At 49.6% G+C, this 27,575-nt stretch overlaps 1 protein-coding gene across 1 annotated transcript; it reads left to right on the forward strand.

The window, feature by feature from the left end:
• The first annotated feature begins 1,027 nt into the window (after positions 1-1,027).
• On the forward strand, positions 1,028-26,009 carry PGM1 (phosphoglucomutase 1). The gene is made up of 11 exons (XM_064720423.1): positions 1,028-1,324; positions 14,372-14,534; positions 15,626-15,772; positions 16,730-16,855; positions 17,357-17,547; positions 18,306-18,460; positions 19,021-19,136; positions 22,190-22,325; positions 23,735-23,918; positions 24,819-24,953; positions 25,782-26,009. Exons 1-11 carry the CDS (start codon positions 1,079-1,081, stop codon positions 25,869-25,871), a joined length of 1,689 nt encoding a protein of 562 aa, XP_064576493.1. The 5' UTR covers positions 1,028-1,078; the 3' UTR covers positions 25,872-26,009.
• Positions 26,010-27,575: the final 1,566 nt, after the last annotated feature.

Here is a 27,575-nt window from a genome sequence, read left to right on the forward strand (position 1 = left end):
ATTCACATGCAACTCTCTCTGCATTTTAGGAAAGGAATGGTTAAAGCTGAAAGAAGGGCTTAGCTGAGAAATGACTGCACGTGGAAAGAGTTGGGTTGGCTGCAGGTAAAAAACATGGCACAGCACTGCACAGGGCACCTCATTGATTGTCTGATCCTCCTGCTGCCAGGAAGGGTTTCATTATCCAGTTTTTAAAGTGAGGACTTAGAAACTGCCATGGAGACTTTCAGGAGGTGTTTTCAGTTTGATTCAAATCCAGCAACCACCAAGACAGAAAAAAAATCCAGCTTCTCTTTTTAAGGTTGAACACAGGTACCCGCTTATTTTCTTTGAGAGGAGACATTTAGGAGCAAATATCTTTGTATCAGGTAATTTCAATTTCTGGAATGTTGCATTTCTTTTGAGAACTAGAGCTATAACAAAATTGAGCTTCTTCAAGGCTTTGTTAACGGTGACCTTCCGTGCTTCTGGAGCTCTGGGGGGCTCCTGCTTCTCTGGGGTGCTCACTTGAGCCAGGGCCTGTGTGTGAGGCCGGTGGGGACATCGTGCTGGTGGCCACAGGCACAGGCAGGCTCTGGGACAGCTGGGGGCTCACCTGGAGCAAAGGAGGCTCAGGGGCACCTTGTGGTTCTGCACAGCTCCTGACAGGAGGGGACAGGCTCTGCTCCCAGGGGACCGCATGAGGAAAAAGGGCTTCTAGGGGAGGTTTAGATTGGATCTCAAGGAAAAATTCTTGATGGAAAATGTCTGATCCTGGCACAGCTGCGCAGGGCAGTGGTGGACTCCCCATCCCTGCAGGGATTTAAAACCCATGTGGATGTGGCGCTTGGGACATGGCTTGAAGTGTCTGAGGACTGCTGAGGAACGGCTGGACTTGAAAACCTTAAAGCCCTTTCCTAAACCTAAACCATTCCACGATTCCGTGGCTCGGATCGCGCAGAGCACCGGGGCTGTGCCAGGCCAGCGCACGTTCTCTGTCACCCGGGGCGGGAGCGCGGGCGGTGCCTTTAAGGGGCGGTCGCGGGGCCGGGGCGGCCGCGGTTCCCCCGCGGCTCCCGGAACTCCGCCGGCGCCGGCCATGGTGCGGATCGTGACCGTGCAGACCAAGCCCTACGGCGACCAGAAGCCGGGCACCAGCGGGCTGCGCAAGCGGGTGACGGTGTTCCAGAGCAATGCCAACTACACCGAGAACTTCATCCAGAGCATTCTGGCCACCGTGCCGCCCGCCGAGCGCCAGGACGCCACGCTCGTGGTGGGAGGCGACGGCCGCTTCTACATGAGAGACGCCATCCAGCTCATCGTGCGCATCGCTGCCGCCAACGGGGTAAGCACGGAGCGGGAGGGAGCTCTCGGTGTAGGGCACCTCTCGGTGTGAGGTCCCTCCGTACACCGGGGTAAGCACGGAGCGGGAGGGAGCTCTCGGTGTAGGGCACCTCTCGGTGTGAGGTCCCTCCGCACACCGGGGTAAGCACCGGGTGCGCTCCCCGCCCGCAGCCGGCGGAAATCGCTGGCGCTCGGCGTGTCCGCGGCGTGGAAGTAACGCGGTGAGTGACAGATGGATGGGCTGAGGGGACTGGCGGGGACAGCCCGCTGTCCGGGCAGGAAAACTCCCCCGGCAGCCTCTGCCTGCCTGCGGGAGAGAGTGGACATTGGCCAGGGCGGAGGTGTGGAGCAAACACGACTTTGCTCTAATTCCTCCTTCTTCTGTGGTTGGGGTTTCCAGCTAAAACGCAAACCGGCTGTGAGGCGTTGGGAGGGGGCAGCGTTCCCTTCCACTGCTCTGGAATGCGTCTGGCTGCTGGGGGATTCCTCCCTGGGTTCATCCAGCCCAAGGGAACCCCAGCAGGGAGTGTGGTACTGATGGGGAGAGATGTGCTGAAATCAAGGTTGCAAAGGGAGGCTTTCCCCCACATTTACTCTTTTCCTAAGGAAAACTATCCCCTTCTCCTGGGACACCAGCACCAGCAGCAAACATTCTTCCTCACGGATCACAAAGCAGAGAGGGGCTGAGGGTACAGGGCTGGTGCTTCGGGTAGAACCTCAGAGTTACCTAGTTCAAATTCCCCGGTGCCCTGATGCCTCTAAATATCTGACTTCTTAGGAAAAAAAAAAGTAATAATTTGTGATTGCTGCCTTCTGAGGGCCATGTGGAAATTTGTCTTTTGTGGTGTGTGGCAGCTGCTCAGCTCTGATTCCATAGCCCAGCATCTCTTGATGCTGTGTGCACCTCTGGAAGTGATGGATAGAGCAGCCTTCCCTGGTGGCAAAACAGCAGGCACTGCTCTATTTATCTGTTCTGGGAGGGGTGGGAGTTGGAATATTCAGCATTCCTGCCCGAGTGCCCACACAGACAGGATCCCTGTGGATCACTGAATAGGCAGAGTGGGGAACTCATTCCCTGGGATGAGCTGTTGAGTGTGTGCAGTTTTTGGATGTTCACCGGGGCCTGGTGGGCTGTGGCAGCATTCCAGGCACCGACCCCTCCATCATTTACACTTCAGCTCCATCCCAGCAGCAGAGGCCGGGGCTGGAGCTGTGCTGGGGGCTGATGAGGCGTTCTGGAGGGCCGGGAATGTCTCGGATCCTCCCCTGGACCGTGCAGTCCCTCACGTAGGAGCAGAGCTGAGCTCGCTGCCAGAGCTGCAGCAGCGGCTCCCAAGGGCTGCCCTTGCCGGCAGGAATTTGCCTTGGAGCATTTCATCCGAGTGCTGGCACAGAATTGGCTCTAAAGGCAGAAAATGTTTGGGGAAAGGCAGGAAAAATGGGAGGTGGGGGAAGGAAACGTGTGGAAGAATATGTGGGCTGATAAATGAGCTGCAGGTAAAGCCTGGATAAGTAACCAGAGGTACACAGGGCAGAGCCACTGGAAACTTGAATACAGATATTTGCTATATTTTAGCATCTCTGGCCTTAAATAAGGCAGTGCAGGAACTGCATTGCCAAACTCAAGAGCAGCAAAACTCTCTGGTCCCAAGAAATGATGTGACTAAAACCAGAGGGTTTCTTTAGCAAATGCAAAGCACTGGTTTGAAATAAACTTTGATGTATTTTGGAGTGCTTGAGGGATGTTTGGTTAGTGGGGTTTCTCTGTAATTGCAAATATCAGTTCCCTGGTGGTTACCACAGTGTAGTTCAGTAAGTCTTTTAAAATCCTCTTTCTTCATAGTAAATATGAAGTGACTGGAAGTTCCCTGCCCTTCAAAGAGAAGGATGGACAACTTCATTCATGGTAAGAAAGTGCCCTGCAGAACAGGAACCAGCACATGGAAACTTCTTCCTGCAGCTGTGGGTTTGTCCAGGCGCTGGGGCTCAAACATCTCCTGGTTCCAGCAGCCAGGTCTGGGGGGAAACTCAGCAGCCTCATGCTGAGAAAAGCTGAGTAATACTCAGAAAACTGCTGGAAAAGTGCATTTCTGGTCCTGAGGATGAAGAGGTGGTTGATGAATGCTTTAAAATCCTGTGGTGTTAAGATCTGGTTGAGTGGTGCTCTCCAGGCACAGGACAGACATGAGGACCACAACCAGTGATCTTTAGTTTTACAGCATAAAAGGAAAGGATGCTAAAATTAGCTTGAATTTTGTCTCCACCTGGAATGGTTAATATGGAACTAAGTATTTATTTTTAAGTTGCAACTACTCAGTTTGTAGTTATGAGATTAAGGGGTGTTTATCTTATTTTAAAGTTTGCATTTCTGTGAGCAAACTGAAATTGTTTGCCATTCCCAGCTTGCATCCAGTGAAGCCTGCCAGTTTTGTTTTGGCCTGTGTGCCAGCTTTCCTTGGTATTATTCCCACATGGTGAGTCTCACTCTTAAATTCCACAAATCAGATCTTTCCAGGTCCTGCTGGAGCATCACTGATCAGCAGAATTGTGGCTGTGCAATAATTTCATGTCAGAAACTGTAAATCCAGGTGTGATGATAGAACCAGCACCAGGCTGCTGCAGTGACATTGTCACCTCCCCGAATTTGCTGTGCCCTTGGTTCCTTCCTAACTGAACACTTTTCCAGAGTTTCCTAACCAGCACTTTTTCCAGCACTTTTTCAAAGCTGCCACTCTCAGGCACGTTGCTGGAAAGGTGTTTGGAGTGCCAGGCTGTGCCTTGCATGTTAAACAGTGCCTGCTTTTGTTTTATAGCTGCAGGACAAACAGGGATTTTATTAGAAATGCTGCTCTCTCCCCCAGGAAGTTTGGGTTCCTGCCTTGGCTGCTTTAACCTTGCTCTCCCCTCAGTTACCCAGAGAAACCAAGTGCTCAAACCTGTTGCATTTATTTATCACTCTCTCTTTGGTAGCTCCCTTTTAATTTGTGCTGTTCTGCCACAGCTCCCAGACCAGCTCCCACTGAGATCTTCCCTTTGAGGAAAAGCTTCTGGGATTCAAACCATCAAAATAAAGTGCTCATAAAGAAAGTTCTTCCAAAAAGCAGCCAGGGTGAGATGTGGTGATGCTGGATCCTCCAGGCCTCTAGGAAAAACCTCAATTTCTGACTCTCTCATGTTTCTGTTTTTCTCAGAGGCAGAAGGGGAAATTGAGATGTGAGGAAATAAATACCACTTGTGGCTATTTCCTGGCTGCAGATGATGTGGATTTTAGAAGACAGCAGCCCTCACAGCCTCTTTTTACACCAGCCTAGACTCCTTTGGCCTGTAAAGTTAATTGGCTTATGTCAGTTTAGAGTGGAAGGTGATTAAGTGGTCAGGTTGTCCAGTTTCAGTGGCCCTTTGGAATTTTAAACTCTGCACTCATGGAACTCCAGCTCAGAGCAAAGAGCTAAGGTGCTTTGCAGTTAATCTCAGCAAATCCAGCAGGCAGAGCTGCAATTCATCCTACCAGGGATTTAGCTGTAATCTCCTGGGACAACGTTCTTGAGCAGACACCTGAGCTGGGGCTGGGCTGGCAGGGCAGAAATGCCTTCCCCTTGTCAGGGCAAAGGCTGGGACAGGAGCTGGGCTGCAGAGCTGCTGTCCAGGGCTTATTCCAAATTTGAGCTCACCAGCATTGAGAAATGCATCCTGTCATGACCCTGAGCTGGCCAAAAATATTGATTCATGCTTCAGATGAGGAGCTGAAATGTATTTTAGAAATAAAGAGATAGATCAGTAAGAAGTTCCTGGAATTCTGAAGTAATAAAAGTGTAACATGCACACTTACAGTGCATATTCATAGTACAAGGTGCAGAGTAACAAAATAAACAGCAGATGTGATGGGTAGAGGACAAACACAGTTGGCAGAATCATCCAGTTATCCAGAAAAAATCACTTCTTGGTTTTAAAATAAGTTTAAGTGAAAATTAGGAAATAAAGCCTCACCAGGAGCACCTGCCCTCAGAGAGGATCTGGTCTGGGTGTGGGAGATTGCATCAGGACTGGCTGAGGGCATTCTGTAGGGAAGAAATTGCTCCCTGTGAGGGTGCTGAGGCCCTGGAACAGGATTTCCATGGAAGCTGTTGCTGCCCCTGCATCCCTGGAAGTGTCCAAGGCCAGGCTGGACCGAGCATGGAGCCACCTGGGATAGTGGAAAATGTATTTTGGGTTCAGGTGCAGATTTCCAAGAGCACCCAGGGCCAGGGGCTCTGTCTCAGCAGGACTGAGGGAATCCTGCTGGGATCCTCCCCTTTTCCCTGGTGCAGGGCAGGACAGCAGAGATAAAATGCAGATTTGGGTGTGCTGGGAGGTGGTGTGACCATTGAACAGAAAGTTTCACAATCCTGGTGCCTGGTGAGTGCTTCCCTGGAAAGGAAAGTTCAGCCCCTGCCAGTGGGACAAACCTGGAGATGGGGATTCATTCCCAGCCCTTTTCTTTTCAGCTGTTGTGGGAACAGAACAGTCTCTTCTTTCTGGAGTGATTCATATGTGAGTACACTTGTGCTCTTGAGATGGTGCCAAATATCCTTTTTTGCCCTCTGGAATCCCTACAACAACTTCCAAACTCGGATTTTAAATTAATTCCTAATAGAAACAAAGAATTTTGCAGTGGGAGCAGCTCTCCTTGTATGACCAATAACACACTTGCAATATATTAATCTTTTGGGGGCTCCATTTGTCCTGGCATTACCAAATGTCACTCCCAGCAGTGGCTGCCTGCACCAGAGGCATCCTGGGCAGAAAGTGCCAGATTTTGGCAGCTGCTCAGGAGGGATTTCCAGGGCTCTTGGCACCCTCTTATGGCCGATGTGCAGGGACAGCACCAGCACTGGAGCTTTCCTGAGGGCAGGAGCAAAGGGAACGGGATTCTGCCTTGAAGGGGAGTCACAGATGAAGTGGAAAGTGGTTTTACTCCATTTGCTGCCCGGGATTTCAGGCTGGGTGTCTTGACTGAGCACTGAAAAGGAGCAGAAGGAGATGCCTGTCACCAGCTGCTTGCTGTCAAAAATTCCTGCAAAGCTGGAAAAGGGAGCTTGCAGCTAAACACAGCCCCACAGAGGGGACATTGGCTTTATCTGTCCCCTGAATGGGGACAAAAACCTGGGAGAGGAAAGGAAAAGAGGAGGAGAGGGCACCCTGGACCTTGGAGAGGGCTGACCCAAGGGTGTAGCAGGTTTTGGAAACAGGGAATTACTGTTCAGTTTGACCTTTCCATGGTGGGTTCCCCCCACAATTATTTTTCTTGCTTGAATGCCTAAATATAAAATTGTAGCTTGGAGGAAGGCTGGGTTTGTGTCAGAGTGAGGAGCTGGCAGAGTCTGGCTCTAACCCTAGCCCTGGTCTCAGGCTTGAGGAAGACTCCAGGTGAAGAAGGCTCCATCTCCCAAAAGAGATGGCACAGCTCCCTCAGGGAGAGGGGATGGGTAGGGACCATGGAATCAAGGCAAAGCAAAGCTTAATGAATTTAAGCCCTCTCAGAACAGTCTTGTTTGTCTTTCTATCATTAAATTCAGCAGTTAATGAATAGTTTTAACTCTGTTGTTGTGTGTGTGAAGTGCAGGACGGTAAAAGGAGAGCTGGGTTAGGAAATATCCCTGTCTGTGCCAGGCTGGCTGTGGAGAGAGGGAGATTCCCTCAGCAGCCTCCCCCCTTATTCCATGGGGAATCAGAGATGCAGGAAACAGGAGCACAGGGAAAAGCTGTTAGGGCAAACACTGGGGCTGTTTGCTGGACCAGCGAGGACACTCAGAGCCAGAGGATTTTTTAGTGAGGAGCTGCCAGGAAATGGATTATGCTCTCTTTGTTTGCTGTACCAGCAGATTGTAGGGAAGCACTTCCAGCTGCAAGGCTAATTAAGCACTGGCAGGGCTTACCTGGAGAAAAACATTCCAAGAACAGTCAGGTCAGCTTCCAGGAGGAGACCTGGGTGTCCTTGGTCCAGCTGTGGGGAGGGAGCAGATCACCTGAGGGGTTTGCAATGAGCACTCACCCAATCACAGAGCAAAGGACATTTCCCCAGTCCCTGCCCAGTGCAAAGGTGCTCAGCACCCACCTTGGGTGACATTTTGCACCTCTGAGTCCTCTGGCAGCTGTGTGATCCCCAAGCCCTGAGCAGTTCTGCTTAGGCAGTGACTGGTGATTGAGTTTGTCCCAAACAGATGTTACAGGAAAGCCCTGGGAGCCAGGGAGCACCCCAGGAGTGTGGCTGTCCTTGTGCCTGTACCTTTTATGGATGATTTAAAATTTTTATTTTAAATTTTTATTTAATGTTATATCTATATTAATAATATATAATATTTATATAATAATATAATATTTATATTTATATAATATAATATAATATAATAATAATATAATATATAATATATAATATATAATATATAATTTTTATATATAATATATAATATTTATAATAATTTTATATAATATATTTTTATTAATAGTTAATATTAGTTATTATTTGTTATTATTTGTTATTATTAGTTTATAGAATAATATAATATTTATATTATATTATAATAATATATAATATACTTATTATATATTACTTATTATATTATTTTAATATTTCATATACTAGAATGTGCTTCACTTTATGAACATAAACATGCCATGAATGACACTCCTGCCCTTAATTTAGTTTGATTCCTCTGTCTGCTCCACATGCACTGAATTTCACACAATTCCCACCCTCCCTGGGCTTTTCCCTGCCAGTAAACCCAAGCACATCCCGTGTGCAGTCACAGGAGCTGCTGGGTGTCCTGTGCCCTCTTCCTGTCACTTAATGCCACGGCATTTCCCAGGGCAGCCAGAAGGCAAAGAGCTTGCTTAGGCCTTTTCCTGCCAGGGGCGATTTTGGGAGCTGGATTTTGGGTTCTGTGCCACTAGAGGGAAACCTGGCCCTTTGCATGGGAATAAGGAGAGCTGCAGGATGCTGGAATGGTGTGGGTGGATGGAACACAAAGCAGTTGTGCTGTGTATCCCAGGCAGCCTCACTGCTGGGGTAAAAGGTGTGGTCACACAAATTCTCCAGCTCCATTTCAATGTGCTGATGGATAAACCAGGATTGGGGACATGGTCAGGGTGGCCTTGGCAGGGTTGGGATTATCTGGATTATCTCAGAGGGCTTTTCCAAACTTTATGGTTCTGTGACCTTCTTTGGAAGGAAATAGATCAATTATTGCAGCAATGGCAGAATCAGCACCACAGGAGAGTCCCTGAGCACCTTCAGACCTGTCACAATTCAGCTGTGTGTACACATCTCCTTTTTGCTGCCTGTAATGGTGGGACAAACAGAATCATTGCCAAGTGTCAGTTCTTTAATTGCCCCAGTGATATCTATAAATGGTTTCCAGCAGCCCAGGCAGAGGACTCTGAGTTTTGTTAAAGAGGCTTGGAGGAAAGGCTGATTTTAGAATCATGGAATGGTTTGGGTGGGAAGGGACCCTGAAGCCCATCCTATTCCCCCTGCCCTGGGCAGGGACACCTTCCATTATCCCAGGGTGCTCCGAGCCCTGGCCTTGGACACTGACAGGGATGGGGATTCCACCACCTTCCCTTCCTTCATTTCCCTTCCCCATGCTTGGGAAGATGAGGTTTCACAGCAGTTTCTTGGGATCTGAGTCTCTTCTGTTTGTGTCGAGGCTGTCCCACAAAGAGCAGCGTTATGGGATGCAGTTTTCCCAAACATTTGATAGTTTTTGTGGTTTTAATGTGGGTGAGACCCGCTGGGGGTGCTCAGCTGAGGCTTTGCAGCCCAAGGCTGCCCAGCTGTTCCTGCTGGGAATTCTCCCTGTGCTTCTGGAGCCGTGGGAAGTCAGGTTTGTCAGGGCAGGAGTCGCATGAGCGAACGGGAGGTAACAGATCTGTTCCCTTCCATTTTAAGAGTGACCTTTAACTCACCAGACTTTGCAAAATAGCTGCAGCAGGATCCTGCTGGAAGTTTGCCTCCAGAGCCCCAGCGTGCAGCCCTGCCCTGTGGAACCGGGCAAACACATCCTAGCGGGGCTGGGCTGCTCCCAGCTCCCTGCCCCGGGCAGATCCGCACGGATCGGCACTGCTGGGCTCCATGGCATGGCCGGGAGCAACGCCTGTGGCCACCAGGAGGTGACAGAGAGAATCCTTTACCGTGAGGGAGAGCGGTGTGGAATTGTGCCTCCTCCTGACATTGATCCCCCGCCGCAAGTGCGAGGACGCGGCTTCGGTTACAGAAGGTGCAGGGAGCTATTTTTGGGGGCCCAACGGCTCCCCCGAACTCCTGCCTCATAGGTGGGCCATTGCTGTGTCAAGGTTGGGGGTTAATTTTGCCATATTTGGCTTTTTAAATGCCACCCGTGTGACAAAGGGCCATGGAAGACGCTCCCCTGCCTGTGGTGACGGTGCCGACCTCTCCCTACGGCGACCAGAAACCGGGAACCAGCGGCCTGAGGAAGAAGACCTTCTTCTTTGAATCCAAGCTGAACTATTTGCAGAATTTCATCCAGAGTATCTTTTTTTCCATAGACCTAAGGGATCGCCAAGGAGCCTCTCTGGTGGTTGGAGGCGATGGGAGGTACCTCAATAAGTCTGCAGTGGAACTGATTGTCCAAATGGCTGCTGCCAACGGGGTTGGTAAATGTTAAACGGCTGAATTCCTGTGGGGTGTGGCTGAGAAATGCAGAAATCCAGCAGAAATTAGGCACTGGGAGATTGAATTTCCCCAAAATGGCTGATCAGCTGGGGAGTACAGAAATTGCTGGTTTTTCACTCTAAGTGTTGCAGTTGGGCACAGAATACATGTGGAGAAAGGAAAATAAATTCTGCTGGGGTTTGTGTGTCCTTGCTTTGTGCTTTGACGTGCCCCAAGCTGTTGGCACCTGTGGGTTTTTCAGTCTTTGCACAAGAATATGAACCCCTGATACTGTTCAGAAATGGACTAACAGGGAGAGCCATGAGAGTGGCAAAGGAGAAGAAACAGCCATGTTCTGCCTTTCTCACCAGGTGTAAGTTGTGGCTGTGGGATAAATGCTTAGGGAGCCTTTGAAAGTTGATATGAGAGTCAGCAAGTGAGTGACAGCCTTTATAGGGAGCTCAGTTGTGCTGGAATTCTGTGTTTTGGAAGCAGAGCAAGAGGCTTGTGTGTTTGTGGTAGATCATGGTTCATGCAATGAGCTTTTGTCTTTGTTTCCTTCTGCTTTTTAAGAAGAAAAGGCTCTGCAGAGCAAACTTTGTGCAAAGGGACCTGGATTTTAGGAGTTTGTTTGACAAAAAACCTGACAAGGACAGTGTAATCAACAGTGAAGGGGAAAATAGGATGAGAGAATTTTATTCATTTATCTTTAAAATCTTGTGGGGGAAAAAAAAAATCTTCAGGCATTTCAGATGAATGTCTTCCTTTGAAATCAGTGCATGGGCAGAGCAGAAGAGCTGGAAATGTGCACAGAGCCAGGCTTGGAGTGCCTGACCCCAGGACAGACCTGCTGGTGAGGGGAGATCAGGCTCATCTCCACCAGCTCAGACTTTGCTCTCCAGCACTGGGCCCAGGCCTGCCTAAATGGGATTTAGGGCATGATTTGGGTGTTTTCCATGGATTTTTCTCCTCAGTCTGGCTCATGCTGTCAGTGCTGTGCTCAGGGTGTGGATTGGTGCCTTGGGCTGCATCTCCTGCACAGAAAGGGCTGCAAGGGTGGGCTGGGGACACTCTGGGGCTTCCATGGCCTGGAAAAGCTGTTCCCAGTGTGCAGGAGGTCCCTGTGTGCATCCTCATGGGGCTCTCAGTAAAACCAGGATGGAGTTGTTTCCTGGGTGGTTTGGAAGTGCTATAATCCAAACTTGCTGCACAAAGTGGGTCTGTTTTGAGAAATCCATGAAAGGTGTTTGTCCATCATTACAGCCTGAGATTCTCCTCATAAGAAATTCCCCAGACTCAAAAAGGATGAAGTGTGAATCGTTCAGCACATTGTTACACTGAGCAAACTTCCCCAAAGGATTCAGCATTGGCTGGGTGGGGAATGGCAGCTGAAAACCTCTGGAAGCCACGGAGGACCCAAATGTCAGAGCAGCTCACATGGAGACAAGTGTTTCTGTTTCTTCCCTTCCTTCCTTGCTGTGGGGAAAAGCTGCACTTCAGGTGTGCAGGGAAGGCAAGGACAGGGGATTTGATGTGTTCACCCAGCTCTCCTGCAGCTGCTGCCTGCTTTGGCAGGGAAAATCCCTTATTTCCCCTTCCTCTGCAGCGTTCCTGGGGCACTGATGCACAGGGTGCTGCAGAATGGGACCCTCACAGGAAAACTGGGGAGCAGGAGGGGAAGTTTTGGAGAGGAGCTTCTGGAGGTCCTGTGAGTTCTCAGGGAAACTGAAGGAGCAAGGTTTGGAGGCTGGAATAAAGCACAGGACTTGTCTGAGAATGGGGCAAAGCAAACCCTGCTTCAAATGAAACGTGAGGTGCAGTAAATGTGTGATCAGTGTGTGGGCACAGCCAGGGCCCCAGTGTGAGCTGCTGTGGGCAAGGCCCTCACTTTGGGTTTGTAAAGTGCTTTTTTCCCATTTCTGCTGTTATTTTCTGGAGGTGCAGCTCTGCCAGCAGCTGGGCTGTGACAGCTGGACCGTGCAATAACTGATGGGCAGCGAGGCTGGGGCTTAGCACCTGGCAGTGCCAGGGGTCAGGAATCACAGCCATCCCTGCCCTTGGCTCAGCACCCACCACAGCCTGGGAATGCTGCTCTTGATTCCTGCTCCGGCTTGGGATTGAATGAAATCCCTCCTCTTTCCCCAGCCTGTTCTGGGTCTGACCCTCTCAGCTGGTGCACAGGGGTCTGGTGTGGTTTTAAATCCTGTCACCTCCTCTGGGGCTGTGGGAAGGAGCGTGTTCTTCCAGGGAATTCTGCACCTCCTGGTTCATTGCCTGGACTCTGAAGGTGCTGCACTGCTCAGCACATTGCTCTGGATCCAACCTCAGAGGTATCCCTGGATTTATGGGAAGGAGGAATAATCTGCAGCTGCTCCCAGGATGTTCAAGTTTTGTGTTCTTTTGGCTTCTCTCTGCCCCACTGTGTGTTTTGAAGGCAGATTTCAAGACCACAGCCAGAGGGAATGCTGTTTTTGTGGTGTTTAATGCCAGCCCATCAGTGCATCCACGTGCAGCATTCATGGAGGAAACTGCTCCAACAGAGCGGGGTCGGATGCACCATGGGGAGCTTGGGCAGGAGCAGGGCTGTGCTTTACCTGTTGGCAGAGTCTGGGCTGAGTGGGAAATAGTGAAGGTGAGAAGACTTTCAGAGAGCTGTGAAAGCAGGCCTCAGAAACAGAAAGAGCAGAGAACTAGCTGAAAGTAGAAAAGTTACAATAGTACAGCAAGCAAGGCCATGAAATGATATTTTGAGTTTTAGGCTCGGTTAAGATAGACCTTAAGACTTCAAAAAAATATGCTTAGTAAGACAGTAGAAGGTTTTAAGCTTAATATTGGAGTATTGTGGGTTGTTAATAGAAAACATAAAAACAAACATTGTGTGAAGCAGGTGAATGTGTGCTTTAAGTGATTGGCTAGAACAATTATCTGTAAGCTTTAACAACGTGCTGTTGACTAGAAAGTTTTCAAAATGCTCTATTACCAAAGAAATCTTTGGTAGGACTGCTGGCAGGACATGAGCTGCTGCATCTTTCAATTGTCTCAACCATGCAATGAGGCTGATGCTCATAAAGCTCAAGGAATGTGTCCCAGCAGTCCCATCCTGTTTGTGCAAACCTCCAACACCGTTAGTGCAACGGGCCAGAACTGGGCAATAAGTTATGTAAATGAGCAGAAGGCTGATTAATTTTCTTTGTTATGAAACCCACTGCTTCTTTATACCCTGTTTTGCTACACGTGGACTTGATTGGTCCTTTAATGAAAATACCATCACCATTGGTTAATTAATTGGTAAACAAATCTCCATAACACATTCCACATGGACTTGATTGGTCCATTAGTTAAAACACCATCACCATTGGTTAATTAATTGGTAACCGGATCTCCATAACACATTCCTCATGGACTTGATTGGTCCTTTAATTAAAACACCATCACCATTGGTTAATTAATTGGTAAACAAATCTCCAGAACACATTCCTCATGGACTTGATTGGTCCTTTAATTAAAACACCATCACCATTGGTTAATTAATTGGTAAACAAATCTCCATAACACATTCCTCATGGACTTGATTGGTCCATTAGTTAAAACACCATCACCATTGGTTAATTAATTGGTAAACAAATCTCCAGAACACATTCCTCATGGACTTGATTGGTCCATTAGTTAAAACACCATCACCATTGGTTAATTAATTGGTAACCGGATCTCCAGAACACATTCCTCATGGACTTGATTGGTCCTTTAATTAAAACACCATCACCATTGGTTAATTAATTGGTAACCGGATCTCCAGAACACATTCCGCATGGACTTGATTGGTCCATTAGTTAAAACACCATCACCATTGGTTAATTAATTGGTAACCAGATCTCCAGAACACATTCCACGTGTTCACAGCAGCAGGTGCAGCAGGAGGAAATGATGGCAGGTCTGCTCATTGAAGTTCAAAGGTGTGAGTTCAGAGATGTGTAGACTTCGACTGTAATGAAGCCAAGAAATGGAAAGGCAGAGAAGAAAATTGACTCAATAAATTATCCAAGTACTTATACACTGGTTGATGACAGCAACTCTGAAATAAATATTAAAAAGTCAAATGGGCAGTTAATTGCTAAGAAGGAAAGAGGCTCCCGGAGTGAGAAGGCAAAGATATTATCCAGAGCATTTGACAGAGGTGAGATGGGAAGGTCCTTTCACATGTCTGCACCGAGGTATACAAAGGTAGCAACAGAAAAGAGATTCTGCTATTGATGATAAGAGTTGTTCCTCATTCTTTGCCCTGCTGCTCTGGATGCCTGGGGCAGTGCCCGTGTCTCCCAGTGCCACAGAGCTGCAGCCCCAGCAGCAGCAGCAGCGTGGGCTGGGCTGTCCCTGCAGCTGCGTGTGCTCCTCCCGCAGATCGGGCGCCTGGTGATCGGCCAGCACGGGATCCTGTCCACGCCGGCCGTGTCCTGCCTCATCCGCAAGATCAAGGCCATCGGGGGCATCATCCTCACGGCCAGCCACAACCCCGGCGGGCCCAGCGGCGACTTCGGCATCAAGTTCAACATTGCCAACGGAGGTCAGGCCTGTCCCTGCTGCCCGCTGCTCGCTGCTGCTGTTATTGCTCATTTCTCGTGTCCCTCTGTGTGATTAAATGTCGCAGTCGAGGCGGTCACGACATAAAGCAGAGACCACAAGCAGTCTCAGTTGGTAACACTTGGCAACAGTTTATTAATGAAAATGGCTGATCTTTTATACACTTTGCAATTGTTTACCCTTCTTCTACCTTAGCTATTGGCCACAATAATTCAATATCATGCCATTGGTGAAAAGTTACTCTGACTCCACCTAACTTTCTAAAAACGCTTCATCCAGCTGCAGAATGCTCTTATCTTCCTTCTCTCGATCTCCTTGGTTACGGCCTTGGAGAAAGCTCCTTATCAGCTTCTTCTTCTTCTTACTTCTCGCTCCTTTAGCTAACAGGCCCGCTGCTAGCCCCTTCCACAATTAAACCCTTGTCTGGCCCACACGTGGGGTAACTGAGAGCTGTTAAAAACTTTTATTCCATTTTCAGTCTCATGGGAAGGGTGAGATAATACAGATGTTATAATTCACACCATCACAATCAGAAGCAAACTATTCCCTAATTACAATACTCTATAAGTATCTCTTGGCCTATCAGCTTTTGTCACACCATGCTGTAAATGCCTTAAAGCCAATCATCCAAAATTACTCTTCATGGGTCCTACTACAATGCATCTTTCATAGTTCAATTTCTCTAAAGTACCTAGTCTTATTTGCAAGGCCACCCTTTGAAATTTGTTTCCAGTTTAATTTCTCTCTCAGCAATTCGAAGTCATTTGCCATCTCCATGGCATTTCTTGTCTCAAGGTTTGCATATAGATGCACACTGTGTGAGCCTTCTGCCAGGCTTTGAGAATTCCCTACAAATCCATTTCCCACACCACCCGAGAATCCACATTTCTGTTCACATCCCAGGAATCAGTGCCCTGAGCAGTGCTTTCCCTAATGGAGCCAGTGATGCTCTGCTCCCCTCATTCCCCGGTGTTCCTCTCCATTCCCAGCCCAGGTCCTTGCTGCATTCCTCAAATTCACTCCTCTTGCAGTTGGATTCTTTAACATCTTCCCTTTGCCCATTTCATTTTGCAGGTCCTGCTCCTGAAGCCATCACAGATAAAATTTTCCAAATCAGCAAGAAAATCGAGGAATATGCAATCTGCCCAGACCTGCAGGTGGACTTGGGCACCATTGGGAAGCAGCAGTTTGACTTGGAGAACAAATTTAAGCCATTTACAGGTAAACAAATGTTCTTGCTCTTGGCAAGGGTGAGGAACTGGGGTGTTTCTGTGGCCATTCTGACCTCTCCTTCTCACCTGTTGCATAATCATGTGAGGACATTCCTCCTGGCATTTATTTATTGATTGATTTTGATTGATATAATTTTCTGTCCTACAGAAGTTTTTCTACTTCAGTAGCAAAACCTTGATCCATCAAACTTCCCTAAAATCAAAGGCTGTTTTTTCTGCAAGGCAGACATGTACTTGAAAACAGAAAAATGCAGTTACAGTGCATTTTCCTAATTAAAAATTGCAGACTTTAATCTTTCAACTGATTTTTTTCATGGTTTCACATATAAAAGTTGTCACTGTGAGTGGGAAAGCTGTTACATTTCACATGTGACTTTTCTCAGTCAACACTAAAATATGAAAATAAATTTTAAAAAGACTTAAAAATACTGCAAATATTTTTTTACCATCTCCTGGTGCTTGTAATTAACAAAGTTAAAAGATGATAAAAGTTGGTATTTCTCTCAGTCTCCATTTCTTTATAGTGGGATTTTTATGCTGTATTTTGTTTTTATGTTGGCTGCAAAGATACAACTTTTTGAATGATGCAGTTCACACTTCCCATTGACTTTGGTGGAAATTAAAGATCTGATTTTATATACATATTTATATACATATTTTACATTTTATATACATATTTTTAAATTTAAGTGAAGTGGGACTGATCCCTCTTGAAAGAAGTCCAGGGAATCTTAAATGGGAACAGAGTTTGATTTTGTAGGTCCACTTGTGACCTGATTAGCAGTGAGAGCCTGTAATTAAATTGCTCATTTAGCCCCATTATTGCTGTCCCTATTCTGGGATGTTCAAGGGCTTTGTTCTGGGCTGGGCCCTCAGCCCTCAGCAGAGCTTGGCTGTCACAATTCCAGGCTGTGAGGGTTGATCCCTGTCTGCTTCTCGTTCCCAGTGGAAATTGTGGACTCTGTGGAAGCCTATGCCAGCATGCTGAGGAACATCTTTGACTTCAGTGCCTTGAAGGAGCTGCTCTCAGGGAAGAACCAGCTCAAGATTCGCATCGATGCCATGCACGGGGGTAAAAGGGCTGGGATTGGGGCACTGTGGGGTCAGGGGTCCTTGGGGATTTGTCACCTACTCCATTCAGGAATTTATATGGCAGGTTTGGGGTTTGGTTTGTAGCCCACTGGATTTTTCTTTTTGGGAGCAAACTTTTTATGTCTTGTGTTATTTTCTCTTGTCAAGTGTTATGTTTTGGGGATGGGATGAGCTGGTCTTTAAGGTCCTTTCCAACCCAAAGCATTCTAGCATTCTGTGAAATGTTTTATGCAATTCTGAAATGGTTTGGGCTGGGAGGGGACCTTAAAGCTCATCCAGTTCCACCCCTGCCATGGGCAGGGACACCTTCCACTGTCCCAGGCTGCCCCAGGCCCTGTCCAGCCTGGCCTGGGATGGATTTTGATGTGAGCTCCAAAACCACAAAGCACCCAAGGTGACCCAACCTGAGCAGCCTGAGGTGGGTGGTGCAGAGCTGCCTGGGGGCTGAGCCAGCTCTTCCCTCTCTGTTTTGCTGAGACAGTTGTGGGCCCTTACGTGAAGAAGATCCTGTGTGAGGAGCTGGGAGCCCCAGCAAATTCAGCTGTGAACTGCACCCCCCTGGAGGACTTTGGGGGCCACCACCCTGACCCCAACCTGACCTACGCTGCTGACCTGGTGCAGACCATGAAGACAGGGGAGTACGACTTTGGAGCTGCCTTTGATGGAGATGGGGTAAAGGAGTGCTCAGAGTTCCCCTTCCTTCCCTCTAACCACCTCTGGGGGCTGAGGAGCACCTTTCCTCTGCCTCTTTCTAATCATGACTGAAGTGAACCACCACAGAAATAGCTGGATACTGTATCAATAATCCCAAACTGCATTTAAATGACTTTAAACCTGTGAAAAATCAGCAGGAAGGTGAAACACCGTGGAGGTGCTGCTGTGTTATTGAAGATGGAGGGAGACGACCCACCTTGCATTGGTCAGCCATCGACTCCACTTTATTAATCAATCAATCACCTTTTATAACAGTGTTAACTCACTTCATGCATATTGCGAAATCTGAGCTCACAATAGGTCAGAGATAACACACCAACCCCTCCTTATGTTTCCAATACCAAGATTTGGGTTCTCAAAATTATTCTTGCTTTCCCAAAACAGCCAAAGATAGAACATCCACTTGTTATGAGAAAGCTGCCTGAGAACTCTGATGTGCAAGGCTCTCAAGGCCTTCATGTTTGTCACCTTTACTTGTAATTAAAAATAACCTGAGAACCTCTGCTGTTCACAGAAACAGGCTGTGAGAACCTGCTCCTCACAGCTGCCTTCTAGGCCATCCCTGAAAAAATCTCCAACACTGTGTAACTTCTTCAAAGCTCGGTGGTTATTTCAGAAAATCTCTGGGGACTGCTGGGTTGATGGGCAGGGCAGAGGGAGCTGGGTTTATGGGCAGGGCAGAGGGAGCTGAGCTGTGCCTGTGCTGTCTCCCCCAGGACAGGAACATGATTTTGGGCAAGCACGGCTTCTTTGTCAACCCCTCCGACTCGGTGGCCGTCATCGCCGCCAACATCTTCAGCATCCCCTACTTCCAGCAGACCGGGGTGCGCGGCCTGGCCCGCAGCATGCCCACCAGCGGGGCCCTGGACAGGTAACAGCAACCCCTCTGTGGGCAGGGAGCCCTGCCAGGGCATGGTGTGCCCACCAGCGGGGCCCTGGACAGGTAAAACCCCTCTGTGGGCAGGGAGCCCTGCCAGGGCATGGTGTGCCCCTTTCCTGGGGTTCCACCCTGACCTGTCCTGTGTTTTTGCTCTGGTCAGGAGTGCAGCAGTGCCAGGGCAGCAGTGAGGTTTGATGGGTTAAGCCCTACCTGGGGACGTGGCAGAGCTGGGCTGAGCTCTGGGCTGAGCCCAAATAAATGACTCTGCCAACCCTTCTGTTCCTTAAATTTGATAGTGATGCTTTCTTGGTGAAATGCTTTGAGATCTGCAACCTAAAATCGCTGTGAAGAGCTGTGTGTTTGTGTCTGTTCTGTAAATGCACATCCCACCCATCTCCCAGATATCACACTGGGATTGTTCTAAATACAGGGATTGTTCCAAAGCTGTGGCATCCCCTGCCCTCAGTGGCACCCCAGCAGAGCTGCTGATCCCATTTCCCCTGGGAGCTCTGAGACTCCAGGGATGTGACTTGGCCTTCTTACCTTGGCAGGGTGGCCCAGGCCACAAAGATTGCTTTGTATGAGACTCCAACGGGCTGGAAGTTCTTTGGGAACTTGATGGATGCCAACAAACTGTCTCTGTGTGGAGAGGAAAGCTTTGGGACTGGTAAGTCAGCATTCCCAGTATCACCCATGATGGTGGTGTTCCTCCTCTTAATTGTTTATTCTTTAGAGCTTGGGATTTATCTTTCATCTGCAGTTGTTCATACCTGTGAAATATTAAAATATAAAAAAGGCTTGGAGGAATTGGTGTGGAGATGAACACAATGCTAAAGGATTTGTGAGGTTGGAGCTCCTTCTCCTCCAGGAAGGCACATGGAGGTGGAGGTTTGGGGGCCTCTTTAGCAGCCTGGTCACTGAGTCTGTGGGGACTCAATGCAATGCTAAATGTATTTTTCAACTCTTGGTGGCCAGGAAAACCTTCTCAATGTTTTCATTTCTGGAAAGAAATACGGTTTGGAGCACGGAGTTTTATTAGGGAAGGTTTCAGGTCACTATTAAATCTCTGAGCTTAATAGGGCCCTCATTTTCCTGTTCTGAAAACAAGGTATGATTTATAAAGTTTAAATTAACACTCGCCTTTGAACAGTCGAAGTGAGTTATTGAGTCACTGAGAAACCAAGTGAACATCACAGGGAGTTTCCTGGGGGTGTGCAGGGGGGTGGATGGGGGCAGGATTTGCTCCAGGTCAGAGCAGGGTGCTGCTCTGGATATTCCCAGGAGGTCTCTGCATGCCCTGAGCCCTCCCTGGCATCTCCCCTGTGCTTTTGTGTCCTGCCTGTGGAAATGGGACCTTCCCTGAATCTGCACAAAGGCTGAGTGTGTTTTATCTGCTCTGAACTCTCCCTGAGATGTTGTTTCTCCTGTTCTCTGGTGGGATATGCAGGGCACAAGGTCCTGAGGGAATTTCTCAACTCAAACCTTGTGTGTTTCCATACCATCACCCCAGAAAAACCTTCTAGCTTGTGTGTGGGTGCCTTAAACCCCCAAATTCCTGGAGTGCAGTGTTTTGTGGGCTGGGATGCACAGCTTGACAGGAGAGGATTAGCCCAGCTTTCCTGGGGCTGAGGGAATGGAATCACAGCTCTGGGGGGCTGAGCAGTCTCCAGGGACAATATTTTTACAGTCAGATCTTACTCTGATATGTGGGGCTGGGATTTGGCTGTGGGTTGGAAGAAAAGGTGAATTTCAGAGAACCTGGTATCTCTGTAAGGAAATCTTGAAGTAACTAATGAGTAAAGAAAGATTCTGGAGCTTTGCCCTGAGTGATTTCAGCATGTGCTGAGTTTATATCCTGGACCTTGGCTAATGAGAGGGCACTGGTGCTTCAGGAGGTAAATGAAACCAAATTCCTGGAGCTGCTGATAGGAGATGATCTCAAATGAGCAGCTCCCCAAAACTGTTTCCACCTTTGTAAGAGCAACAAGCTCAGTTTCTGTCCATCCCTAAGGGACTGCCTCCCAAATCAAAGGGATTCCAGTCTGAGAGAGGTTTGGGATTTTGGCCAGGCAGCAGCACATCCAGGTGGTGGGAGCTGAAGGAGTTTGGGGGAACAGATTGGGAAAGGGCCCAGGAGAGTTGGACTCCCCTAAAATGCAAAAGGGTTTGCCCATGTGGCAAATGCAGTCAGGAAGGAGAAAGGAGGGGAAAGGGGTGAGGAGGGTTGGTTGATAGGAAGTTAATGAGGAGTTGTTTGGAGCTGGACTGAATGGGAGTGCTGAAAGGGAGAGAGGTGAAAGAGCAGCCCAAAGACCCAGTAAAAATTGAAACAAACTGTGGGGCAGTGGGACTGGAGTGCAGCAGCAATTAGAGTAATGCAACATGACAGAATTCCTGCTTGCTTCCCTGGGTATTTTATTCCAGCTATAAGTTGATACATCACATGGGACTGGTGTTTATTTAGCATTCCTCTGCATCACCTCTGCCCAGCTCTCTCCACCCTGAGGGACCGTGGGGATAATTTATGGCCACAACAGTGGGATTTGTGCACCACGTAACCCCTGCCCTGCCCCAGCCCTTTCCCAGAGCATTCCCACTCTGGCACTCCTTCAGAGGGTGCCATGGCAGCTCTGCAGTGCTCCTGGCATTTCTTTAATACCTGTTTGGAGGTTTTCCAGTGTGGGAAGGAGGAAACTTTGCATCTGTGGGGCACAGGGTGGAGCTGGCTTGCCAGAGGCACCGAGTGTGGGCTGGGTGTGCTCTGGGCCATCTGATCCCATTTCATCTGGGGGCTGTGTAAGGTCCAGCCCCTCTCAGGTTTCCCAAGGGATCAGTGCTGTGTGATCCCACTGCGCTCCCAGGGCAAGGCTGGGCTGCCTCTGGCTGCTTCCTGCTCTCCTTGCAGTGCCAGCTTTGGGGGAATCCACAGAGACAAACTGAGGCAGCAAATTACACCTGAACACGAGGAGGAACTTCCTCACTGTGTGGGACAGATCACCCAGAGAGGTGTGGAGCCTCCCTCACTGGAGACATCAAAAATCTGGCTGCAACCTGGGCTCAGGGATGGCCCTGCTGGAGCAGGGAGGTTGGACCAGGTGCCCCACAGGTCCCTTCCAACCTGATCCACTCTGTGAATCCTCCTTTAGCCAAGAGAGGGGCTTTTGCAGCCCCCAGTGAGAGCAGGCTGGAGGCTCTCCTGCTCTCTGCAGGTGGATGGAGCCTGTCCTTGCCCTGCTGCTGCTCCTCACCCTGTTCTGGGCTGATTCTGGGGTTGTTGGGGTTTGGTTCCTCAGGAGGGCTGATGTTCCCTTGGTGCTGGGCCAGGAGATGACCCCAGGGTGCTCCTTGGCAGGCAGGACACAACAGCTGCTGAGGAGTTGATGTTCTTGTTGATGCTCTCCCTCCCAAGCTGCTCCTTTGCATTTGCCTTTTGTTTTTTATTTGATGCCTTTTTTTTACTGTGCATTCCCTGTTACTTCCTTGGAACAGAGTTAAGGATGTGTGAACAATGAGTGTGTGTGTTAAAAGATGCTGAGTGTTTTACTTGGGCCAGAGCTGGAGCAGATGAGATTCAGACCCATTTAAATGACCCAGCAGGGCTGGAGCTCTGGAAATATTCCCATTTGTGAGCTGTGCAGAGGGATGGGGAGAGGAGACGAGGTGGGGCTGTGGTGTGAGGAGTGGGAATTGGGAGTTGTGTCTGTGCTGTGGCTCCCCCAGGCTCCGACCACATCCGAGAGAAGGACGGGCTGTGGGCAGTGCTGGCCTGGCTCTCCATCCTGGCCGCCCGCAAGCAGAGCGTGGAGGACATCATGAAGGACCACTGGCAGAAGTATGGCAGGAACTTCTTCACCAGGTGGGCAGCGTGCTCCTGACACCTCCCATTCCCTGCCCTGTGGCAGAGCAGAGCCCTGGTGGCACAGCTGTGTCACCATCAGGCTGTTCCTGTGTCGTTCCACTCCCCAAACACTTGGCATTCACCATAACCCTTTGTGGTGTCCAGCTTTGGATTGTTACTCCAGATGTAAACCTGCTACCAAAGTCTGGACATTTCATAAATGCAAAGCACTTTTTTTTTTCTTTTAATTGAGATTTTTCCTCCAAGAGTCATTTTTGCCATGGTATCAATATTCTTGAGACCCCACGTCACAAGTTAATTTGTGATATCTTCAGTGACAGCAGTGTCTCACAGAATGCATGCCCAGCCCCATTTATTTACCTGCCCCATGGCTGTTATTTACCTGGTTGAGTTCCTCTCCAGCCCCCAGATACTCAAATTAAAGCTGCAGTAGACATGGGAGATGGCAAGGGAAGGAATGAGAACCAGCCTGCACACAAGCAGAGGTGGGAACACTGTGAAAGCATTAGGCAGAAATCTTTCAGCTTGGAAGATCTACATGAAAATTCCGTCTCAAATTGCCAAGTGAAAGAACTTGTCTCTCCTTTTTTATTTTCTTTTTTCCCCCAACTCACCAAAAAGCCAGCACACATCTGAGGCATGGAAACCTGGGGGAAAATGCCAAAGTCTAGGATAAAGAGACAGCCTTTTAGCACTGAGGTATGTGTGCAGTGCAGGCTGAGTGCAGGGCAGGTAGCAAACAGAGCAGCACAAATCCCACTGCCAGTGGGAACACAGACTCTGGGATCCTGGAGTGGGCTCCAGGCACTCTCTGCTGCCTCTCTGCCCGGGCAGGGACATCAAAGCTGGCACTGGATGATTTCCTGCTGCAGTCACAGCTGCAGTTTGCTGGGGGGATGCACTGAGGGTGTTCACAGTAACCACGAGGGAGCTGGTGGGGTGCTGGGGGCACAACTGCAGGAAATTCTTGGCAGGCAGTTGGATCTTGGCCCTGGCCCTCGGTCTGTGATACTCAGTGTGAGACAGCACTTTGTGCTTTCATCTCCTGGCACCAAATGCCTGTGAAATGCTGTGCTGCATCCCAAGGATCTGTGTGGTTATGGTGTAGTGCTGCACATGGATCCTCCTCTCTTTCCATAGAATCCCACACTGGGCTGGGTGGGGAGGGACCTTAAAGCCCATCCAGTGCCATGGCCAGGGACACTTTCCACTATCCCATGTTGCTCCAAGCCCAGTCCAACCTTGCCTTGGACACTGCCAGGGATCCAGGGACAGCTTCTCTGGGCAATGTGTTCTGGTGCTTGGATGGGAGCAGAGAACACCCCCAGAGCTCGAGAAGGGCATCCCACACCATCCCAACTCATTGCATCCTCCCTCCCTAATCCCTGCGTGTGGTGCTGGTGCAGGTACGACTACGAGGAGGTGGATGCAGATGCTGCCAACAAAATGATGAAGGATTTGGAGGCGGTGATGTTCGAGCGCTCCTTCGTGGGGAAGCAGCTGTCGAGTGGGGACAAGGTGTACACGGTGGAGAAAGCTGACAACTTCGAGTACAACGACCCCGTGGATGGCAGCGTCTCCAGGAACCAGGTGGGCACAGCCTGGCCTGAACTGGGACTGTTTTCTCCATGTCCTTTGCCAGAGCAGTGCCTGGGAATGCTGTGCCTGGCACCTGGCTCTTGTGTCAGGTTCTGCAGTGTGGGTTAGGATGGGCATTAATCCCTCTGGGAGTGGGGAGAGGGGAGCACAGGAGCTTTCTGTGGCTCCCTGAGGAGGAGGGATGGTGCAGGTGTGGCACAGCCATGCTGGGTGATGCTTGTGAAGGCTGACCTAGAACAGAGGCTAGGCAGAGTTAAAGAATAAAGCAGGGATTTGTTAAAAGGACAAATGGATACACCAGCTGCTCCGGGCCCACCATCATCACATAGAGCCAGCCCGTGCTGCAGTGAGCACTGGGGCAGCCCAGCCCCTTCCCCTGGCAAATATTCACTAAAAGAGGAATATTGATTTTATCCCTGTATTTAAGAACACTGTTTTGCTGCTAAGGATAGCCAATAAACCCCAAGAGCCCAGCCAGGGCTGCACTCAAGATGAACCAAAATGGTCTCAAAATGCACAAGTGGGCACGGGCTCTGTCCCTGGGATCAGTTCTGCTCCATTTGCACCTTGCAGTTCATTGTCCAATTCCAGCTTTAGGTTATTAAGTCCCATCTTTGTTTTTCTCTCTTGGTTCTGTTGTTGTTTGTGCTCTGGGCTGAGATTTGGATCATTTGTCCTTGGTGCCCAGCTGGAGCAGGAATTGTTTTGTCTCCCTGCTCTGTGCACAGAGCTCAGCACCCCCTAACACAAATCTCAGAATTGCACACTGAAGCAGCTCAGAATCTGAAACATATAAAAGCCAAACCTGAGGCACCGTGGGGATCATGGAACACCCCTTGGCCACCCATGGTCCCAGGGCTGAGAGCTTCCCTCCCTCTGTGTCCCGGGCAGGGTCTGAGGCTCATCTTCTCCGACGGCTCCCGCATCATCTTCCGGCTGAGCGGCACCGGCAGCGCGGGGGCCACCGTGCGCCTCTACATCGACAGCTACGAGAAGGATGCTCAGAAAATCAACCAAGACCCACAGGTGGGTGCTGCACCTCACTCCTGCCACTGCTGCCTGCCTGAGTCAGCCCTTTCTTAGCCCTGCTTTGCTTGGAGATCTGTGGAGATGACAGGAATTTTGAGAGTCAGAGGTTTGTATCTTTTGTGCCAGTATCAATAGGATTATTTTAAAAAGCTCAGTGTGGAGCAAGTATTCCTGAGAATCCCTCACAGCTGCCTCTGCCACAGCACAGTTTTCCTGTCTGTGCTACCCCTGTGCTGCTTTAAAAAAAAACAGTGGGTCACAGGATGCAGCTGTGCCTAAGGTGAGATGCCCTGTTCTGCACTGAGTTCAGTAAATGTTTTGCAACATCATTTACAAATGCTGATGAGCTCTTGTGGGCACTGCAGGAAAAGAATCCTCCTCTCGTATTTAGGTTTAGCCTGGATATCAGGGAAGGGATTTTCACCCAGAAGATGGCTGGGCACTGCCCAGGCTCCCAGGGAATGGGCACAGCCCCAGAGCTCCAGGAGTGTTTGGACAACGCTCCCAGGGACAGGGTGGGATTGTTGGGGTGTCTGTGCAGGGCCAGCAGCTGGACTCCATGATCCTTGGAGATCCTTCCAACTCAGGATAGTCTCTGATTCTGTACTCCCCAGTGAACACTCTGTGGGTTCTTTGTGCCTAACTCACTGTGCCATAATTGACAGAAAGACTGAAAATCCCCCATGCCCAAAGCAGCCTCTGGTCGGGAGAGCTGAGCTTTGGGGTGTCCCAGCCTGGCCTGGGTGCTGAGGGATGCACTGTGGGAAGGCTGCACCGTTGTGTGTGCAGCTCTGCAGTTCTGAGGCCTCTCTTTGCTCCCTGCAGGTGATGCTGGCACCCCTCATTTCCATTGCACTGAAACTTTCCCAGCTCCACGAGAGGACCGGCCGCTCGGGGCCCACCGTCATCACCTAGAGCTGCAGCGAGCACTGGGGGAGGCAGCCCAGCCCCTCCCCGGCAGATTGGCACTAAAAGAGGAATATTGATTTCATCCCTGTATTTAAGAACACTGTTTTGCTGCTAAGGATAGCCAATAAACCCCAGCCCTCAGCACCCCTTGTCCCCTTTGCTGCCTCTCTTTGTCCCCAGCGCTGCTGGACGTTGGGTGTGCTGCTCCTTACACAACTTTTGGGGCAGCACGTGGGCTCCTGGCTTTTCCTTAAACAAATAGAAATAACAGAGACACCAAATTCTTCAGTAATTCACAGGCTTTTTTTGCTATCTTGGAAACTTTCCTGGGAAAGGAGCAGAAATACTTTATCCCAGTTTGGATGAGCTTGTTTGTTGAATGGGGACAGTAAGAGCCTTGGAATAATCAGATTTGCAGGCATTAATGTGCAATATCTTACCCAAGGGCACAGAGAGGGTCACTTGGGAGACAGCTGGAGCTTGGTTTGATGTTGGGGCTGTGCAGCTGCACCTTCCTGCCCTTTTCCTGGCAGTACTCACATTAGTGGGACGGGTTTAGGTCCTGTCCCCTCTTGGTTTGCTTGCCTTTGCCACCCAAATCCTGCAGTCCCTGTGTCCCATCTCACCTCCTGCCCGGGGCTGAAACCTGGGCTGGTCCCTGGGCAGAAGGGAGCAGCTCTGTTCCCCAGGAATGTGGAACATCCCACCCTCATCCCAGCCTGCCAGCACCACTTCCAAGGGAGTCTGGATGTGCTGACAAAAGGCTTCTTATCTCACCTGTGCACAGGTGAGGGGTCTCTGACATTTCTCTGGGGGAGCTGCTCTGCTGTGGGGTGGATAAAAACCCTCAAAAACCAGATGCAAAGAGTTCAAAAGCCAAGACAGGACCCAGGAAGGGCCTGAGGCTGGGAGAGCTGTGCTTTCCACACCATGCTGCCCAGTCCTTGGCAGGATTGTCCCACAGGTTTCCCTGGCTGGCTGCAGAGCACTAAAGCAGGAAGCTGAGATTAGTGGGGGAAAACAATCTGGCTGCTCTAATTTGCCTTTCAAGCATTGTGTGAACAAGTGACCCCAGAGTTTATGGTTGGCCTCTTGTTAAAGCAGGTCAGTCCTGGCTTCCTCCTAATGGAACTGGGAGTGTTTTCCAGTCACACTGTGCTAAAAGCTGCTCTCTGCCCATCCTGGTGCTAACAGCTGGCTGGTGACACACAGCTCTCCTCTCCTGGGGCTCCCAGCTTCTTTCAGCACCTTCAGAATGAGAGGCAAAGTTTCCTTTTGTGCTCTCATGGCTTTATCTGGGCTCAGTTCCTCCAGCTGCTCCTTCCCACCACACCTGCAGGAGCTGCAAAGTAGAGCCCAGACTGTTCCCCTGTGACAATTTGTGCCTGTGCAGCCCTTGTGTCCCAGGGTGATGGGGTTTGGAGCTTTGTGCCATGGGAAATGTTCCTACAGCTCCCTGCCAGGATCTGGAACCAGGCGGGGATTGGTTCCTCTCTGATTCCTGCCACTCAGCAAGAGGGAGCTGCACTGTGGGAGGTTTAGGTGGGAGATTTGGGAAAATTTCCTCGCCAAAAGGGCTCTCCAGCCCTGGCACAGCTGCCCAGGCTGTGGTGAGTGCCCATCCCTGGAGGGGTTCCAAAGCCAGGTGGATGTGGCACTTGGGGAGGTGGTTTAGTGGTGGGATTTGCAGTGCTGGGGAACACTCAGACT

Source organism: Zonotrichia leucophrys, chromosome 8 (assembly GCF_028769735.1).
Source record: "Zonotrichia leucophrys gambelii isolate GWCS_2022_RI chromosome 8, RI_Zleu_2.0, whole genome shotgun sequence".
NCBI classification, from domain to species: domain Eukaryota; kingdom Metazoa; phylum Chordata; class Aves; order Passeriformes; family Passerellidae; genus Zonotrichia; species Zonotrichia leucophrys.